We start from the raw sequence: 20,746 nt of genomic DNA, 5'->3' as shown, positions 1-20,746 counted from the left end.
CGTGCTTATTGTGCCTTGGGGTTTACCGTAGTGGCAGTGGGGGGCGTGTGTATTACGGAATTATTATGGAAGTGGACGTGTGTCATTATTATGTTTACGGTAACAGGATTTATGACAAAGTCACCACAACATCTGCCTGAATATTTATTTTTTCATAAACACAGATTCAACCTGAACAATGAATAAATGAATAGACAGATATATTAACTTATTTGATATCCTGTTTTAGGGCGCTGTCAAAGAAATCAAGCATTAGGAAAGAAAATGAAAGATCTTTATGTTTAATCATTTTTAACATTTGATTGTTAATTACATTATTTAATTTAATATATAAATACAAGGAACAGGCTATGAATGCATACAGGGGTGGGGAACTCGAGGCCTCCAGGGCCTGTTTCCTGCAGGTTTTAGTTAACACCCTGGGTCAACACACCTGAATCAAGTGATTAGCTCATTACCAGGCCTCTGGAGAACTTTAAGACACGTTGAGAAGATCATTTAAATCAGCTGTGTTGGATCAAGGACACATCTAAAACCTACAGGACACTGGCCCTGCATCACACGCTGAAAGACAGCCAGCTGAGTTTTAACTGATGACTTCTCCAGCTCTTTTATATCTTTATTTATGCAGGTTTTTTTGCTTACATATTTAAGATCTTCCAGAATACTGCTGTGATAATAACCCCATTAGCTGAAAAAGCTTTAATGTTTAAATGACTAAAGAGATCATTAGTTATATTCATACAATCTTGGAGAAAAACTGGATGGTGGAAGGATGGGAAAACAAATATACTTCAGATGAGTACTTTTTAAAGTACTTTTAGTTGTTAACACACAGAGACTTGAAGCCTGGAGAGGTGGAGGTATGCCCGGGAGTGGAGTGTGATGAAAGTTAGTAGTGGCAATACGGTATACATGTGTGTGAATGAGAGGGAGACAGATGTAACAATGAAGATGCAACGAGTCAAAATAGTGAAGGCGGATGAGTTTAAATACCTGGGGTAAACCATCTACAGCAGCAGATAGGGCATAAGAGGGGTGAGGACAGGGTGGAGTGGGAGGAGATGAGTGTCAGGGTGATTTGTATGAATGATAAAAGCAAGAATGAAAGGGAAGGTTTTAAATATGGTAGTGAGACCTGCAGTGATGGGTCTGGGCTGGAAACAGTGGCACTGACAAAAAAAAAGATAAGCCGAAGGTGGCAGAGGTGAAGATGCTAAGATTTTAAGTTTGCGTGAGCACAACTGAAGGATTAGTAATTAATACATCAGCGAGACAGCTGAGGTTGAGTGTTTTGTAGTCAAAGTTAGAGAGATAAGCGTGTGTGTCAGAGGAAGGATGGTGTATATTGGATAAAGGGTGTTGGATATGGAGCTACTAGGCAGGTAAAGAATATATAACACAGGTTGAGAGTGTTTATAATGAATAACAGGATCAATTAAACAGCAGCTTAAATACATTTGAGAAGTATTCAAGGTGACAATAGACAAATAATAGTGTTTAATAATATTTATAAAGGTTAGTTATGAAAATCATGACAGGAAAGGGAAAGATTGCGTTATGACAAAGTGGATATCCAAACTGAAGATAATTCTCTGTCTAAATGTCTTAAAAATATTATTTAAAATTTGTAAAATTCACATTTATATACATTGTGCAAAAAAAGCAGCTGTTGTCAGAACTTTGCCTTAATCAGCGCCATATAATCCAGTCTGGCATCCATAACAGGGCAGCATTAATCAGCTGCTCTTCCTGGCAGCCTCAGGTCTAACATCTGAACTAGACATGAGATGTGGGCGGGTGATGTCGATATGTGGCAGCAAAAGAGCAAAATTCTTTGACCTGCATCTTATTTGGCTTAAAGTGTCTTTAAAAGAAACAAAGCCATTTGAGAATCAGAAAAACCCTTTATTAGCAATATTCACTGGTTAACTTGCAATGCAGTTTTTGATTATGCAATATAGCAATTCAAGAGAATACAGCATGAACACCTTAAATATAATGTACTAACAAGCACTTTTTCAAAGACAGTAAGAGCACAAGATGGTTAACCACTGAAGCGTTACAGAAACACACGTACTGCTACACTTCTGTGTGATGCAAAGACTACAGTTAAGTTGACATTCACTAATTTACACAGAACAAATCATCTCAGTCCTGGAGTCTGCTTAAACTCGAAAAGTACTACAGGAAGTTAAAAAAAAAAAAAAGTTTTGATTAATTGTATACACCACTATTATGTGATTTCAACGTAAGGTAGTAAGAGTACACAAGTGTCACCACGGTCCAGGAAAGGTATTGATAGTTTCTTAAACCCTTCTATGCTTTCTCCACTGTGATAAGCTGATTGCACCACACAGGATCAGATCCAGTACACCAATATCAGTGTACAACCTAAAATTATACTTAGTTTATGGATTGCACACTGTTTATGTGTGAACCTTTCCTCGCTTATCACTCAGTCTGAACAAAAGTGTCTTTTGAACCTTTTAAATATAGTAAAGTTTGTCCAACTTTGTCAAAAAGAACAAAGTTAGGAGCTGTGACTGAACCACACACTTCACTGTTAAAGCACACCGAAGATGTTCAACACTTAGTCTCATTTCTATAAGATGCACGTCTGACTCTTAAAGTGATCACTATATTAAACACTTTAACACCTGGTGGACTGGAGTATTCCACATCAGGAAGAGAGTCGTTGTTCTTACAGGCCGGAGTAAACTTTGCTACAACAAATAATTTACCCCTTTGAAACCGTACGTTTTGCTACATTTCCTCCACCTTTTTAAAGCCAACAAGGTTTTCTGATGGCTTGTTAGTTTAGTATGCCTACCATAGAAAAACGTGTATAGCATTTTATTTCTATGGGGCATCCCATGCAAGCATGATATCCCAAGATCAAATCCAGGATCTGATCAGCTGCAGATAATCGGTGACTCTTGCCATAAAAACAACCCAAATACAAAAGAGGAGAGAGACTTTCAGAACATGATGAAAACAGAGGAAACATGGCTTCTGTTCCCATCAGTTGAAAGAAGTGAGCATTTGGAGCTGGGTGATACAAGCTACAGCATAGATTCTCTTATGCTGATAAAATTTCCATGACATGTGCGGTGCTTGTGCACATTAAGCAGCCAATCATGTCACAGAAACATATTTTAGAAACTGACAAATGGAAGTCACTCTAGCTTCATATCAATCTTCAGATGTCAGGTATTTACAAATAATTTCTTCGTTTACAGTTTGGACAGATTTGAGCATTTTTGTAACGTAACGCTGAGGCAAATCTTTAAAGTCACCACACATTGTTCATATCATGAAAAACCGCTGCATCACCCAGTCTTAGAACCTCAGTTCCCACACTCTAAAACAAAGTCTCCACATGCAGAATTGATATCGAAACACTATGCAAACATGTGCTTCACAGGTAGACTCCCTGCTTGATCCAGCTGTAGTCACATCTGTTCAACAGTGCACGATACATAACCTGCACAGGACACACACTGTATGTGTGTGTTCTGCAAGAACTGCAGAAAAAGCAGGAAATAAATAAACTCTCCGAAAAATAAAAACACCACAAGGAAACCCTGACACCATTGAAAGTGAAATTATTGTATACATTAAAAAAAACAACATACATTTATATGGTTTTTATCTTTTGAGTTTAGGTCTGATGTTGTTTTCTATCCTGCTTTCTCTCGACACCAAGACATTTCATTTTGACTTGATGCAGTTTTAAAAGCAAACTTTGTTTTTAAATACTTTTCTTAAAGTGACTTGAACACATATTTGCTTCACAGTCACTAGAAAAATACAGGATATAGTGCATTACCTGCGTTTTGAGACAAATTCATTTAAATGAATCAGCTGCTGAATATCACATCCAGCACAGATAATAAAAGTTAATAACATCAGATATGACATGCTATTAACTCTTGATACCCACTTCGGTTGTTTGCGTAACTCTGTCTACTAGTACTGTCAGATAGGACCGAGAAACCGCTGCCATATATTCCTCAGATCTTACAGACGTTATTAGCAGAAAGCACTACTAATCAGGACATTCACATTCTGCGTCTCAAATCGAGCATTTCTGTTCTCCCACTTGCCATTTTGAGATCGGCAAGTACAGCTACACGCATTGCACAGCAAGTATTTGGATGCACACGTGTAGCTGAACGTTTTATTACCCTCAAATACCACCAAGAAATTATCACTCAGTAGCAGGAGAGTGCATTGACAGCACTGATTGCAACAAGAATGCTTTGCTGCCTAACTTAGGCATTAACATTACGTGCTGTGGCAATGTCATCGTTATTGTAAACGGGTGGATGGTCATGGGGCGGTCAGAGGTTCAAAAAAAGTTGGAAACGGCCCCAAGATTTGGCAACTAGAGCAACAGTACATCAGGAATGTCAAACTCATTTCCCACTGTGAGCCACATACAGACCACTTTGATCTTAAGTGGGCTGAACCTGTGAAACTCCCAGTTCTGTCAGTATAAAGATGCAGTTTCAAAAGCACATCTCTTTTTCTACATCATAAGGAAGTCCTGCTGCAGCAAACAACAGAAATCTGTCAGCATGTCTCTGGGCTTAAAATGAAAATTAATAAATGTGTATAATTACAGGAAGGCGCTCATTGCTCACTGCCCAGACTGTAATTATAAAACAGAATATTTTTATTAATTCACAGAAAATGCATTTTTTTTTATGTGGACCCATTGTAAAAATAATTACATTTCTACTCATGTCTATCAGTTACCCATGTACTTTGATGTAGATGAATCGGCATGGGGAAGGTCTATACCCGCAGCAAAAGCTGTAAAACCTATGAAAATACAGTTAAGAGTCCAAAATATTTGCCCTTCTTCACATTTTCCAAAGTGGGCCAGTTTGGAATCTTTGTTTGGCCAATCCTAGCCCACGGGCCTCATGTTTGACACCCCTGATGTACATGAAAAGCAGTAACAGAAATCTCTATGAGACAGTGATATTTAACCTGATCAAACGTCAATAAAGATGCTAATCAGTTGTGTAAAGACAACATTTTCCTCTTCAACAACAGCTGAACAAATAGTTCCCAGAGAGCAGCTATAATCGGTCCTGATGTGAAAAATATCGTGGTTCAACTTTTTGGTGTTTAAAACATTCAAAAAATTATTGCTAACTAATTACTTTTTCTAATCAATCTTTTTTTGTTCCTCCATTTAAATAATTGTATATAATTTTATGTAGATTAAGTCTGTAATAACGAGCGATTGATTAAAGGTGCCCTGTGGAGCTTCTAACTACTGTCAGCACTGATGCATAGAATTTATGATGCCTCAATTTAGTTTCATGGTTATTTACTGAACCAGTTCATGAATCCAACAAGCCAAAAAATGCAGCGACCAACACCTACACATGCAGTTAAGTAGAAGGCAGCTTGTTAACCATAATAATTACCTTGTTAATTACATAATGCATTTTAATAAATTAGCTTTGCAAAATTTCTTTCCTGCACTTTTAGACCTAAAAAAAATTTAATGAATATTCTACAGTTACGTATAGTTACATAGTGACAATAAGTGACGTGTTTACAAGAAAACTCCACTGGGTACCTTTAACAAAGAGCCGACTGGCTGACTGCAAACTCATTGCTGCAGCTTGCACAAAGTAATGAAGGAGCCACTCGAGAAAATCCAGAAGGCTGGATAGACAGCCTGAGCGAAGGGGAACATGAAGGAGTGGAAGGGATACGCCCTGTCAGCCACGTTGTAGAATGTAGCAGTGCCGGCCTCGCAATCCAACAGCACGCCTACGCGCTTTGGATTTGGATTAACAAGCACGGTCTCGCTGCTGTTATGCCAGACTGACAACTTGACATTAAACCACTCGACGCACCAGGACTGGGCGTTGCGGCCCAGTCGACTGGTGGGGCCTTTGCGGTCGATGCTGTTGTAAGCCAAGCCTATGCCAACGAAGTTACTGCTGCTCAGTCGCACTTCCCAGTAATGGCGCCCTGTAGAGAAACCCTTGGAGGCGAGCACCTGGGAGCAGACAGCAAAGCGTTCGGGGCAGTCGGGGTAGTTTATGTGATCGTCTGACACCGAGGCCTTAGTGAAGTTCTCAGTCAGCGCGATGCGTTTATGGGCGGTCCTTGGATTGAAGGTGAGTACTGTGCCATCTGGAACGGACAAAAAGAAAGATTATTTCACAACAGCCACAGCTGCTGTTACCACATGATGGAAAGACACCTGCTACACTTACATTTCAGTAGTTCACTTCTCTTTTCAGCTGTGCTTATGTCTGGGGGAATATCTGTAGTTTCTACAATTAAAGACAAATGCGATTAGATCTCAAACAACAGGAACAGGCTCCCATAAACTAGTCCATTTCTGAGCTTTAAGCAAGGTTTAGCATAAAACGCAAAAATCTGATGTTTACCTGGTTTCTGTTTAGGTTCAGCTGCAGGAGTACGGCCTCTGGGTTTCCCTCCAAACTCCAACAGGTTTTCCATTGAACGGCCAGTATTTTTATCACCCATACCGTCCCCAGTGGTCTGAGGATTTTTTGGTTTGGGTTCTAGAAAAACAAGAGAAGTAGTTATAAAATTGAATGTGCATATATCAGATTTAAGAGACAAACTCGGCATGGACCTCAAATTTGTGGGAGGATTTTGTAACAGCAACGACGGTCTTTTGTCCCCCCTCATTCAAGAGTCAAACCAGGAAGCAAGTGAGCCATTTGTGTAGTTTCACCCATGTAAACAGTGATATCAGGTATATCTGCTTTTTATTGTAATGATATAGGAAAGCATATTTTGCCTCAGCTTTCTGTGTGCTCAGTGGGTGAGTCAGACATCAGCATTCTGAAATGAGCCACTAATGAAGCTGCAGACAGCTGCATGTGCACAGTAGAAAGTACAAATATTAAATTACAAGTATAAATATTTTTAAAGGCTTTTTTTAAATCAGAAATGAATGATGATTCCAAATATGTGGGAGTTTTTTTTTTTTTTTATCCTGTTGACTAACAAATTTACAGTATGGAACTGCTCCCATTCATTTAGAGAGGAGCTTCAAATTAAGCGCAGTACAAATGTGAAGCAAACATGTAGAACAGTCATTCCCAAAGTCAAGAGTTCTGCAGCCAACTTAAACAAGAAAATCCCATCTCTCCCACTCAATCTAAATTTTCACTGATCAAAATACAAGATAAAGAGATCCATCCATCATTCGCTTATCCTTTACAGCGTTGCTGGAGCCTATCCCAGCTGTCATAGGGCGAGAGGCAGGGTACACCCTGGACAGGTCGCCAGTCTGTCGCAGGGCCAACACACAGAGACAGACAACCAGTCGCGCTCACAATCACTCCGACATTCACACATATGGGCAATTTAGATTAATCAATTAACCCATCCCCGCAAACTGCGTGTCTTTAATGGCGTCCCCGGAGTACCATGCAAACACGGGGAGAACATGCGAACTCTACACAGAAATACCCCAGCCTGACGGTGGATTTTAACTCAGGACCTTCTTGCTGTGCGGCAACAGTGCTAACCACTGTTCCACCGTGCTGCCCCAAGATAAGATAATGCTAAATATAGATAAAAAGATGTATTTACTAAAAAATGCTATTAAAAAAACCCAATAACCATAAACAACACAGGCTGTTGGCTATAAATTGATAATGCCACGCAGTCATACGCAAAGTGTAAAGGTCAATGTGCAACCCAAGTGCCACTGGGTCACACAATACATTTTCTAATGTAATGGGATTACATTTTCTTGCAGCCCACCAGGGGGTCCCAGCCCACACTCTGGGAATCACTGATGTAGAGGAATACTTCTTTAATGGCTGTTGCCTGACCCATACCAGAAACCCATTTCTGTGCAATAAAAGTGCTTCTTCCTGTCATTGCCTTTCACAATAAGAGACTTTGACAGCCCTCTGTGCTGACTGCAAATCACAGAAGTCAAAACAAATAACAGAATTTAGGATTACAATAAAATCTATTTTAGTCTTATTAGATATGAATAACATTTATAGACATTTTGCTGGTTTTTGAGTTGCTGTGCCAATTAAATGGAAGATGACATTTTTCCTTATCAAACACTACAAATCTGGACTGATTTCATGAAGTGAATTAACTAAATTCTTTGAACTATGAGTTAAATTACAAATAATGCATGAATATAAAATGTCTGAATAATTTATCATTATTAATGGTGGTACTGTACAAGTCACATCAGTAAATGCAGAGGCTAAAGTCATTTCCTGTACACCTGTAGTTCATTAAAAAAACTGCATGACCATACAACTAAAATAATGAAAAATCTCCACAAACATATCATTATGTGCTCAGTATCGACAATATAGTTCAACCACAAGACGGCAACACAAAATGAAAATGAAAGCAGTTTCATACTTGGAGTCTTTTTCTTCTGGGCTGTTTTGGCCTGAGGACCTGGACTGTGAGACCTGGGGAGTTTAAGGTGACCTGGACTGGACTCCACCTCTGAAGAAGCAGTAAATAAAAGAACAGACATTTATGCTTGACCGGTTATAAAAATCTTGTTTTATAAACCTGGTACTGGACAGATGAATTGACTTACCATATTCCAATAAATTTCCGGAGCCCAGTGGAGACCCCACTGTAGACCACAGAGTAGTGTAGGCTGAACCTGGTTTTTCAATGAAAGCATGAACATTGAGTCATTACAGTATTGACTCTTTATCAACACTTAATGTATTCAACCTCGACCACAGAACGCGGTATCAATTTGAGTATTTTCAAAATATACTGTTCAGAAAAAAATTAAGGGAACACTTGAACAATATTAACTGCCTTGATAGTTGGTGTGATTTTTATCCTGCTCTCAGTAAAGATGTTCAACTTGAAATTTTCCTTCAACAAGATCCGATACACGATTTAAGTGTTCCCTTAAATTTTTGAGCAGTTTGATTGGAATCCTGTTTTCATTGGTCCCCACATGAAACAACTCACCAGCTGCCAAAATATCAGGGTTAACTTCTGCAACAAAATTGGACACCATCTTCACTAAACTTCCTCAATGAACCTTAAACTTTAAAACGTCAGACAAAACGGGTCCATGCACTCACCTGGTGTATTTAATGGTAGTCGGCTCTCGACGGGCTGTTTGAAGATCTCTGTCAGATGCTGCTTCAGGGCAGCAGCAAAGGCCTGTGATGCCAAAACCTTCTTGGAGTCCAGGCTGATTTTAGGGGAGTAAGGCTCAAAGTTAATAGCTTGGGGGAGGTTAAATGGTGCCTGAGAAGAGAGGAACACAATGTTGTACGCTCAGTCAAGATAATCATATCCCCTTTTACAAAATGTAATAAACTACTATGTGATGTAATACATTTATAATAAACAAACAGATCTATGTGTACACATGTGGGGTTTTTGTGATGGTTGTGTTAAAATATCCCTCTAACACAACTATCATAAAATCAGAAATCACATCTCTGTTAGAGAACAACAATTGTTTAGAATTAAATTATATTTGACTTATATAGCACCAAATCCAAAATACAGTTGACTCATGGGGCTTTATGTTGCAACATAAAGACCCTACAATAATACAGAGAAACCCACAACAATCAAACGACCCCCTATGAGCAGGTGGTGACAGTGGGAAGGAAAAACTCCCTTTTAACAGGAACCTCCAGCAGAACCAGGCTCAGGTGGGGGCAGCCATCATCCCCAAACAATACTATTTACATGCAATATATTGATTAGACGTTGCTGACAATGCCTAGCAAGCGGAGACTCCTCTGACTTTTAACGAGTTTGGTTCTAAATGCTTTACTGCTGATTGTAGGACCTCATTTGCTAGTTTCGAGTCTCGCTGAATAAAACATATATAGGGAGTGTTTTATTTATATCGCACCAGATCACAAAAACATTTGCTTCAATGTGCTTTATATTGTAAGGTTAGGACACTAAAATAAAGCAGAGAAAACTCCAACAACTCTGTGACTGTGGGAAAGTAAAACTCCCTTTTAACAGGAAGAACCCTACGCCAGAAGCAGGCTCAAGGAGGGGCAACTATGTGCCCTGACTGGTTGGGGCTTTTATCATTTTGGGTGGTTACATTTCTCTGTGAGTATATTAGGTGTATATGGTTGTTTTTGGTTGGAACAGCAGAGAGACGTAAGCCAAATACTCTCCTGTTTACAGTTAGTTGCCCCTCAAGTTTAAATGGTCTGCTGCCGACTCTGAACCTAAGCCCAGTCACCTAGGCTTTGTACCCAAACCTAGCTTACAAAACTCAATTATGTGACCCAATTGTTTAACCTGACCTTCAACAGGTTGGGTTTGGTGTCCAACCCGAACCAACAATGGCATTTAAAGCCAACCCAACAGCTTGACCTAACCCTAACTTCTTGTTTAAAGTGTCTATCCATAACCGATGTTGGGTGTGCTGCCACCCAACATTTAAAACACTACCTCATTTAAAACTGACCTAGCCCCATAAGCCCGACAGATCTGTGGCTTAAAGGTCGTAAGTGCCGTTTAGGGAGCTCAAGGAGCCTGAAATATTCTAACATGTTTAGGAAAAAAAAAAAAAACTATCAAAGCTTTTCATAATAAAGGCAATGGTTGGTTCTCCAAAACAGAGGGGAAGCGATTAGAGTTATGATAGCCAAGGAATTCTTCTTTGAATTTTTGCTATTTTTTGGGGGTCATAGGGAAACGGTCAACTTTTTTTAAAATTCCCATTTGATACATTTCACCCATTTTCAAGCAATAAAACTCAAACATCAAGGTCCAAGGTTCTGAAATGTGGTTTGCTTGGCATTTTAGATTCGAGACACACCGACTATGAAATTCTTGGCCAACATCACCATGGACCTTATTCGTTACCCCCTCTGTTCCTTGGAAACAAAAGCCATTCGTCATCAAAGTAAGTGGGGTGTTTGAAATTCTTCCAGCAATTTTCCACACAGAACATTTAACTAGTAGAGGGCCAGACCCTGATATCAGTCTACGATTGAATGGGTCAAGTTGGTATTCTTATACTTTGCCAAGCAAAATGAACATGCTGTTCACTTTGTAAATTACGGCTCACACTGCAGGAAGGGGAAAGGCAACATGAGGGTGCGGCTGCTTTTATCGTGATTCAGGTCTGTTTTAGAACCATTACTCACTTTTTATCATGTGTTAGTATGTTATCATTACTAGCAGCTGTATGAATTAACAATCACAGACGTCCCACCTGCAGGAAGGCCTGGGTTTGAGAGCGACTCAGCAGACTGTGGATTTCTTCTTTAGCTTTCGTCATGTTGTCAACGTTGTCACCAAACTTCTTCATAAGAACTCTGAGTTTGGTCTGACCAGTTTCCACCTCTCGGTCCACTGCGTTCAGAGCTTCGCGCTCATCTTGGACCAACATCTCCTTCATCTGCTGATACTCAGCTGTCAAAGCTCTCTTCCTGCTGGTCGCCAAGTCCTGGAGGACAGGAGTGAGAAAACATTCATAACTGGATCAGCAAAGAAATAATTCAAAGTAATACAAAATGTTCCTTTAGCCTCGTCTTTGTTTTTGCTTATGAGAAGTCTTACCTTTAGCTTGTTCTGCATGTCCTTCATTTCAAATATGATGGTCTCATTTTTCACAATCTTCCCATCTAGCAAACCCAAATTGCTCCTCAGGTCAGACTGCAAAGAGGGAAACATGATACAGTCACTTACTTTAGCCCTGTCTCTTTACAAAAAAAAAAATAATAAATTTAAAAAAAAAAATTTGTTGGCATAAGTGATAACTTTGGCCGTAACCTTGGCTTTCTGGCTTCACAATGAGGGTAAACTCCTAAATGGATGCTATGGTTATACTCAGGTTATCAAGTCTCTCTTTTCATAATTCAGATATTCTAATGACAGCATAACCAATATCGAAAGATAACAGACGTGCAACCCAAAATTTTAAAGCTGTGAGCAGCTAAAAAGGAATTCCACTCATTCATATTTTAAAGCAGTTCTCAAACTGTGAGACACCTGCCAGTATTAGGCTACGTTCACACTGCAGGCGAAAGCGCATCAAATCCGATTTTTTTGACCCTATGCGACCCATATCCGATAATGGTGTGACAGTGTGAACGGCACAAATACGATATTTTCAAATCCGATCTGGGTCACTTTCGTATGTGGTACTGAATCCGATACATATCCGATGTTTTAGAAAGCGACTGCTGTTTGAACGGTCATTAAATCTGTCTTTTACGTCACCGACACAAGACAGACGCCAATTATTAGCACCTGCAGTGTGAACGTAGCCTTAGTTTCTGCATCTGCAGTTGTGCAAGGACTACTAAGGTTCATCAATTTTGTCTCTTAGGTAAACGTAAGGCTCTGTGCAAACACCTGTGTTTCTGTGAAATGCCACACTATGATGTAGCAATTATGTATGGATCCTTCTGAGCCTCCAAACGGACATTCAAAACGTAGGAATGACTACTCGACCTCATCAGGTTGTAGAGTGCGGTTTGTAGGCCCTATACTATTTGAGGATCTGCGTGGGTGAATGCAAAGATCTGTTCTGAGTTGTCCACAAGGCACTGCTACAACTGAGTTAAAAGATGGACGTAGCTTCCATGTCTGAAAAGTAAAGGCCATGTCTAATATCTCTTTTCCATTAGAACCTACTCGCCTCGACTCAACTTTACTCTACTTGATTTCAGTCGTTTTCCATTACAACTGAGTACCAAGCTGAAGCTTACTTCAGCTCAGTACACATTTTACTGGTCACTGGTCTAAATTGCTAGTTTGAGCTCTTAATGAATAAAATATGATGCTCATTTTGTGAATTATGGTCCTATTTGCTGTCAGAAAGGAGGATGAATCAGGCTAGGCATATGTTATTCAATAATCATCTGTGTTTCAGTTTCTTATCTAGATCTGTGACATCTGGAAAACTACACAGCTTGAGGCTTTGCAGGACTCTTATAAATAGTGGGAGATGTCATGATAGCTACATCCATAGACTGTATCCAGGTAGTCTATTGCAGCTCCTAGACTGTGGAACAACCTCCCGATTGCCATTCGCTCTTCTGAGACTGTTCAGTCTTTAATCTCGTTTAAAGACCCATCTTTTTACTCTGGCTCTGACGTAAAATAGTTTGATTATCATTTGGTTGGTTTCTATGTTTGTCTCGTCTTGTATTGTTTGGTAATTTTGTCTTACTTTATTTATTTCCTAACTTGTGACACACTTTGATCAAAACTGTTGTTTTTAAATGTGCTATATAAATAAATTTTGATTGATGGATTGAAAAGTGGAACTGGAACAACTACTCATCCATGGCATCTACCACTTTTCTCAAGTACGTGAAACTCAGGCTAGCCATCCTGATGAAAATACAGAAACTAAGACATAATTATGTTTTAACAGGAAAAATAAACCCATCTTTGTTTAGATGTGGCTCTTTAAACTTCTCAGGTGAATACTGACAAACACACACCTCTTTCCGGCTCCTTTGTTCATCAGGGGTTGTGAAGGAACATCCTTTGTGGACCTGCTGGAGGCAGAAGCTGCAGATTGGCCGATCATGCTGGGTGCAGAAGAGCTCCATCAGCTTGTGGTGGTCGGGGCAGATGCGCTCCAACAGGTCCCCGACAGGCTCGCTCAAGCTGTGCAGACGGAAAATAGGATTTTCCCGGTGAGGGCGCAGGTGCTCCTCACAGTAAGACGCCATGCAGGTGAGGCAGGTCTTCGACGCCTCTGCTTCCATGCAGGTATCACAGCGAATGATCTCCTTTTTCTTCACTTGGCTCTCCTCTGCAGTCAGGTTGGGTTCGTTCTTGCTCGATCTCACTTTAAAGGTCTCCACGACGGCGGTGAGGACCGTGTTTTTCTTCAGCTCGGGTCTGGTGGCGAACAGGGTCCGACACTGAGGGCAGCTGTACGACTCCTTCCATGTGGCGAGCAGGCAGTCCTGGCAGAAGTTGTGTCCGCAGGGGATGGTCACCGGACAGTCAAAGGTGCTCAGACAGATGCTGCAGGTCAGCTCATCCTCCAGACTCATGATAGAAAACTGAGACTCGTCCACTTCGGCCATGATGGGACTGACGTGAGTGAGCCTGTGAGGCAGAAACGAAACTGACTTGAGGAGGCGGAAAACGAAAGTAAATTTTTTCGCGTTATTTCCTTGAACCTAATATTCGATACATTCGGTAAATTTTGTTTTTAAAAGAATAAAAATCCGCTAATGTAACATATAAACCACCCTGCTATAATATATTTGAATATAAAGCGCGACACGTTTTTACATAAATCACAAAATTAAAGTCGCTTAAATATATTCGGACTATCCGTCATTACCTGGATTCGTTTGGGTGTGCAGCACGCAGTCCAAATGGATAAACAACTTCGGACTTTACGCTGCCGTGTTGTACGCAGTTCACAGCTCCTGCGGAAGTCACTCCTCCCACCCTGTACGTGTGACTCAAAAGCGCACTTGCGCACACGCAGTGGACCACAGGCAGAAACCAGTTACATACATAATCTCTCTACCTGAAACCAAACTAACACACACGAGGGAAGTGCGTGACAGGTAGTGATGGGACGTTCTGTATCGAGGCTTCGGAGCGTGTGTCGAGTACTGGAGGGGGCGTTTCCGCGAAGCGCGTATCGAGGCTTGCTTCATTTATGGGAGGAGCTGAAAATCATGACGTCCGAAGCCTCGCTGCCCGGCTGTACCACGTGACTGGTTCATGAAGCGGTTCGAACTTTGCCGCGAGATATGACAGCGATATAAACCCTCAGACTTCATTCAAAAATGTGGGTGTTTGATGGAGAGTTGCGGTTAGTGAGAGTTTGGAGACCGTTTGGAGGTTTATGAGAGTGAGGAGAGAAAGTCAGGAGAGAATGGAGCCAGCTAAGAAGAGGAGGATGTCCTCCCCTGTGTGGGAACATTTTGATCTTATTCCTCCCAACAAGGTATTTCTACAGAAGATGTATTTTCATGATACTGATGGTGCAATACAATTTATGTTGAGCTGTCTTGACTTTTGTACAAGGTGAAGTGTTTGCTATGTGCCAGGGAGCTGGGATATAACAACAACATCCATGCTTAGGCACTACAGAGCTTTGCATGAGAATAAGGGGGACACCGATCGTGGAGCAAGACCAGGTGAGCCATCAAATGCAATGATAATATAGGATGCAGTAATGTTACTAAATGATATAACAATATTATACAACTGTTATAAGTTACGTGTGTGCTATTTATATTTGTGCTTTATCTTTATTGTCTTTCCTCAGGAGAACAATCTCAAATAGATGAAGACCTGGTTAGCATGGTGATTGAGGACTCCCAGCCATTTAGCATTGTGGAGGACAAAGGATTCAAAAGATTTGTTAAATCATTAAATCCTAGCTATGTTCTCCCCACTAAAAAGGTCATAAAAGCAGTGAAAATTTAGTTTTTACAGAATAAAATGTGAACAGGCAGGACTGTGTAGCTGTCCATACCTCAACGTTACAAAAGCACAACCACTGTCCACACCCCAACCACACCTCACCTCACAGTAAATGATCATTTCCATTTCAAGCATTTCCAAATAATCATTTCCCATACTGCCACTATAAATATACACAGTATACTCCCATCACTACAATATACATGTTTTACACACTCCTTTTGTTGTTGACATTTACAGGCTGTGTGCAAAATGCCACACTCTTCAAATTCATGCCAGCTATTATTTTTACGTCCAGTAGGTGTCCTGCTAGAGCAAATGAAGCTTCATGAAGCTTCGCGTTGGGGTGAACCAATTGGATGAAAAGCTTCAGTGCTTCATGTGGCTTCATCTGCCCATCACTAGTGACAGGTCACACGCAAACAGGGATAATGACAAAAGAACGGAAGGAGGAAAGCTTCTCCCTGTTTTTGTGTGCAGTCATCATTGTTTAGACTTTTAGTAGCATTCGCTGTGTCAGCACCATCAGTGATCCGGTTTATCCACAAAGTCATTTTGTGCAAAAATGAATTCAATATTTTACCTGAAGCTAAGTTGATCATATAAATTGAATAACTGCTACACATTAAATAGAATTTCTGTGTTTTATTTATTAGCGCTGTTTAAAGAAATCGTTCTGATTTGACTCATATGACAAGGATGCCATCAGGGCTGGACTGAGACAAAAAATAAAAATCGGCCGTGGCATTTTTGGTCCAGGCGGCCAAATAACTGGTATTGAAACAGGTTTAAATCAGGTTGGTACAGTTGTTGTTGGGTTAGTCATGCAGCACGTGACAATAATTAAAAGCTACACTTAGCTTTTCACCAAAGTAGCCATTCATTTTGCCTGAATCCTGTTAATCTCTCCCTCCATCTAATTTCTCACCACGTTCATTTCAGCTTCCTCAGTCGCTTCCTTATTTCTCCGCAGCTGATGCAGCAGTCCTTAATTTTACACATTTGCTGCATTTATTTTTGGTTTTTTATATTGTTTTCTCTCAGCCTACTACTCCACCTTTTGGCCACTTTCGTGCTTAACTTTTTCTACACGGCGCACACTAGCGGACAGCGAAGGGAGGGGAGAGACCCCTCACAACACTTGAGGGGCTTTTAAGAGGTTTGATTGGGCAATCTAGTGTCAGTAATGAAAACGAATGAATGGGCCACTGTCAGCGTGTAAGGTGCGCAGAGGCACTTCAGGCCAGTCCCATCGGCCACAAAGTGCGTCGGACCACCGACGTGGCCAGTGGTATACCAGGTTACCATCCAGGTGGAGGGCAGCAACCCCTCCTCCCTCCCTGACGACCTCAACGCGTTCTACACCAGGTTTGAGACGGACAACATGGCCCAGCTTAAAGAGTTCAGATCCTCACTCAAACCTGGCAGCTCTGCACTCACCTTCAGGACTGAAGATGTGGTGAGAGCCCTCAGGAGGACCAGGGAGAAGAGCTCACCCGGCCCTGACAACATTAGCAGTCGAGTTCTGAGGCACTGTGCAGGGCAACTAGGAAGTGTGTTCTGGATTCTATTTCAACACTCAATTGACAGTCACACCGTCCCCCAGCTGTGGAAACACTCCACAGTCATCCCCATCCCCAAAAGAAACAACCCAAAGTCTCTGAATGATCTCCGTCCTGTGGCCCTCACCTCCCTGATGATGAAGGCCATGGAGAAGATCATAAAACAGCACATCGTAAGAGCAATTGACCCCCTGATGGACCCACTCCAGTTTGCTTACCGTGCATGCAGAGGTGTCAATGATGCCAAAATCTTCATCTTGGACTCCATCCACAAACATCTGGAGCTCCCTGACTCCTCTGCCAGACTTCGGTTTGCAGATTTCTCATCAGCGTTCAACACTCTGCAGCCTCATATCCTGGCCACTAAACTTTCCACCTGATTTCACCTGGATGATCAGCTAATCCTGTGGATTTTGGACTTTTTGACCAACAGGACTCAGAAAGTTCAGGTCAACAAGTCTCTTTCTGGTCTCTGTTCCACCTGCACTGGCTCCCCCCAGGGCTGTGAGCTCTCCCCCCTGCTCTTCATCCTCTACACCGATGACTGCAGATCCACACAGCCCAACTGTCACCTGGTGAAATATGCTGACGACAGTTCTCCTGTCACTGCTGTCAGGCCCCTCATGACACCACGGGCCCGCTCTGCAGGAGTTTGTACAGTGGTGTGACAGCTCTAAACTTGAATTGAACGTGAGCAAAACCAAAGAGATGGTGGTGACCTTCTCCAGTATGCACAGGGATCTGGCTGCTTCAGTCACCACCACCATCCATGGGAAGCCAGTGGAGGTAGTTGAGGAGTACAAATACCTGGGAAGCATCTTTGACAACCTCCTGAAATTCTCTGCCAACACAGAGGAGATTCTCAGGAGGTGCCACCAACAGCTATACCTTCTTAGGAAACTCAACTCCTTTGGAGTCAGCACACCCATCATGACTTTCTACTATGCCTTCCTGGAAAGCATCATGACCTTGTCCATCACCTGCTGTTTCCACTCCCTCAGCCTCCAGAACAGGAACAGACTGCAGCACACTGCATCAGTGTGCTCTAAAATCATTGGCCTGCCTGTCAGAACTCTGGCACAGGTTTTCAGACAGGCAGCCAAAATCATCAACAACCCCACTCACATTCTTCACCCCACATTTCAATGGCTCCCCTCTGGACGACGCCTCCGCTGCATTTCCTGCAGGACTGAGAGGAGGAGAGCCACCTTTGTCCCCAAAACCACTCTGCTTTTTAACTCCAGCCGATAAGAACATTTCCCGCACCCATAAACTACACTCTTCTTACACTGCTGACACTTTATTCACTTTTAGTCACTTGCAGTTATTTAGTCACCTTCAGTCACTTTAATTTTAAAACTGTCGGGCAGCAGGGGCGCATCCAGATTTTTTTTCATAGGGGTGGCCATAGGGGTAGGGTGACCAACCATCCTATTTTTTGCACTTGTAGACATTAGCCTTTTTACTCTTCAATGCGCCATATAGCGGCTGCAGCAGGTGTGCCACTCTGTGGAGAAAATGGTTGTAAAAATTTCCCATCCCCCAAAATTCCTGCAGTGCTTTAATAGATGTCGGAAGCGGAAAGTCTTGAACAGCCCAAATTTCTTTGGCAATGGAACCGCACTCTCAGCGGAAATACAGTGTCCCAGGAAGTCTAGAATTGGCAACCCAAACTGGCATTTAGACGGGTTAATGATTAGGCCACATGCAGCCAAGCGCTGAAAAACCTGACGCAGATGGGACGTGTGCTGTCTCTTCGAACTGCTGGCCGCCGGGATATCATCTAGATATACAAAAACGAAACACAGCCCGCGCAAGACCAAGACCATCAAACGTTTGGGTGGCATCTTTCAGGCTGAAAGGCAAGCGCAAAAACTCAAAAAGGCCAAACGGAGTAATTATGGCGGCTTTGGGGACATCCTCAGCACGCATGGGAACCTGGTGATACCCATGTACTAAATCAATCTTACAAAAAAAATCAAGGTCCCGTGAAGATGGACGGAAAAATCCTGGATGTGGGGAATGGGATAGCGATTGTTTGCTGTGACGTTATTAAGACGGCGAAAATTCTCATAAGGCCGCCTCCCACCGTCAGATTTGGCCACCATTTGTAACGGGGAAGCCCAGGCACTGCACAATGCCCAGGCGCTCCATAGTCGCAAGTGGTAATCCTTCGCAGCCAGCAGCAGGGAGTTGGCAAGGCCAGGTCGCACTGGAGCTGGCAGAGGAAGAGGTAGGTGAAGAGGAATCCTCCGTCATTTGTTCCTAGCAAGGACAGCATGCTCTCCAAGAGCGGTACCATCACCCAGGCGCGAGAGAGAGGAGTTTCTCAGCCTGCTCTTCATCAGAGAGGGAGTAGCACCTCAGAAGCAGTGCCCTTGAGAGCGGTGTATTTCCCTTGGGCGGGGGCAATCCTGTAGGAGGGTCATCACACACTGGGTGGACAGTGGATCCAGCAACGCCATCACATGATGGCATTTTGTGTCATTGGAATGAAATGCCACGAAGAGCAAACTGAACTTCGACGTGCATGAACCATGAAGGGGGGTTGTGAAGCCAAAAATCCAAAAGTGGTAGAACTTATTTACCTCTTGTTCCTTAAACATCTTGATAATTTATCCCATGTTATTTCACAGTTGGCCGCAACGCTTTATTTTAGATATTGCTGGTGTAACTTTACTCTAAATACTATCCCGGGTTTGTTTGTGGTAGCATTATATTACATGCACGCATATTCTTTTAAAGCAAATACTACTTAACCATCAGGTGATTTGACTCTTCTTCTGTTGACAGGTAAATTTCTGGTAAATTATGTTTGCTTATGTTGCTTTGGCTATACTTACCTTTGTCTGTCCCTTTGTTCTGGTCATATAGCCAAAGCAGGTGTGTGGGAGGGGCCAACCCAGCACTTCCTGTTTATATAAGGTCATGAGGTCAGTGATTGATTCACTGGGCACAACCAAATGAAGGGTTTTTTCCTTTTGATAGTATTGTTTATTTTCTTTAAAGTAACGTTTGAGTTGTACTATATGCAGTGTTTTACTTTTCAAATCATTTAGCTGTGTAAACGAGTCTGTCAATTGGATGAATAATTTTATTCCTGTTTATTTGTTTCGATTATCTTGTTTGGTCTAACCTATTTCTAAGGTAGAGAATAATGACATTGAGATGTGTGTAAAATTCTATATAAAACAAGTGAGATTTTGACAACCGGGGTTGTTTTAAAATGGTAGAATGGACATGCAAGGAAATATAGTACACTTAAAAGAAATTTGACCCGTCTGCTGATGCTGTCCTTTCCTTGTCACTTGCTCTACACTACTACCCACTGCTAAATTCAATATGTATACTGTAGTCTTTACCAGGCTACATTTTGTCATTCTATCTGACAGCAAAGTTGACTAATGCAGCTTTCTGGGGGCAGAAGGTTCTTGCACATTAAAATTTTTACAAACCTATTTTAAAGTGTTTTTCTTCATTTGTTTTTTTCTTTTTTAATTTTTATTTTCTGTTAGAATTGTATTACTTTTCTGTTTGATTGTTTGGCTTTGTGGTGGATTTTTCCCATACAGTTTTAATACACTGAGATGGTGACAGAGAAAACACTCTTCACTAACCAATGGGTAACATCATAGTGGCTCTCCTTTTTTTTATATACAGTCTATGACTACAGGCAAGAAAAACTATAGATTTTGGGGTTACCTGTCCCTGCAAATCCATAATCATAATCAAGTTACAGTGATTATTCTTGATTA

At 41.5% G+C, this 20,746-nt stretch overlaps 1 protein-coding gene and 1 long non-coding RNA gene across 4 annotated transcripts; one reads left to right on the top strand and one right to left on the bottom strand.

Annotated features, from left to right (window-relative positions):
• Positions 1-1,887: 1,887 nt before the first annotated feature.
• On the bottom strand, positions 1,888-20,657 carry LOC113023618 (E3 ubiquitin/ISG15 ligase TRIM25-like). 3 transcript variants are annotated; one of them, XM_080302665.1, is made up of 12 exons: positions 19,835-20,657; positions 14,330-14,464; positions 13,470-14,088; positions 11,575-11,670; positions 11,228-11,461; positions 9,108-9,276; positions 8,992-9,018; positions 8,600-8,668; positions 8,413-8,502; positions 6,429-6,566; positions 6,252-6,311; positions 1,888-6,168 (listed from the first exon to the last, which is right to left on the bottom strand). In XM_080302665.1, exons 3-12 carry the CDS (start codon positions 14,064-14,066, stop codon positions 5,636-5,638), a joined length of 2,013 nt encoding a protein of 670 aa, XP_080158791.1. In that variant the 5' UTR covers positions 14,067-14,088; positions 14,330-14,464; positions 19,835-20,657; the 3' UTR covers positions 1,888-5,635. The 3 variants fall into 3 exon arrangements, with proteins under 3 accessions (XP_080158791.1, XP_026025598.2, XP_080158792.1); XM_026169813.2 differs by lacking the exon at positions 8,992-9,018; XM_080302666.1 differs by lacking the exon at positions 14,330-14,464.
• Positions 14,073-15,460, top strand: LOC145429364 (uncharacterized). The gene is made up of 2 exons (XR_013909592.1): positions 14,073-15,140; positions 15,272-15,460. It is a non-coding gene; the product is annotated as an uncharacterized LOC145429364 (long non-coding RNA).
• Positions 20,658-20,746: the final 89 nt, after the last annotated feature.

Source organism: Astatotilapia calliptera, chromosome 6 (assembly GCF_964374335.1).
Source record: "Astatotilapia calliptera chromosome 6, fAstCal68.1, whole genome shotgun sequence".
Lineage (NCBI taxonomy): Eukaryota > Metazoa > Chordata > Actinopteri > Cichliformes > Cichlidae > Astatotilapia > Astatotilapia calliptera.
This window is presented reverse-complemented; position numbering and strand designations above follow the sequence as displayed.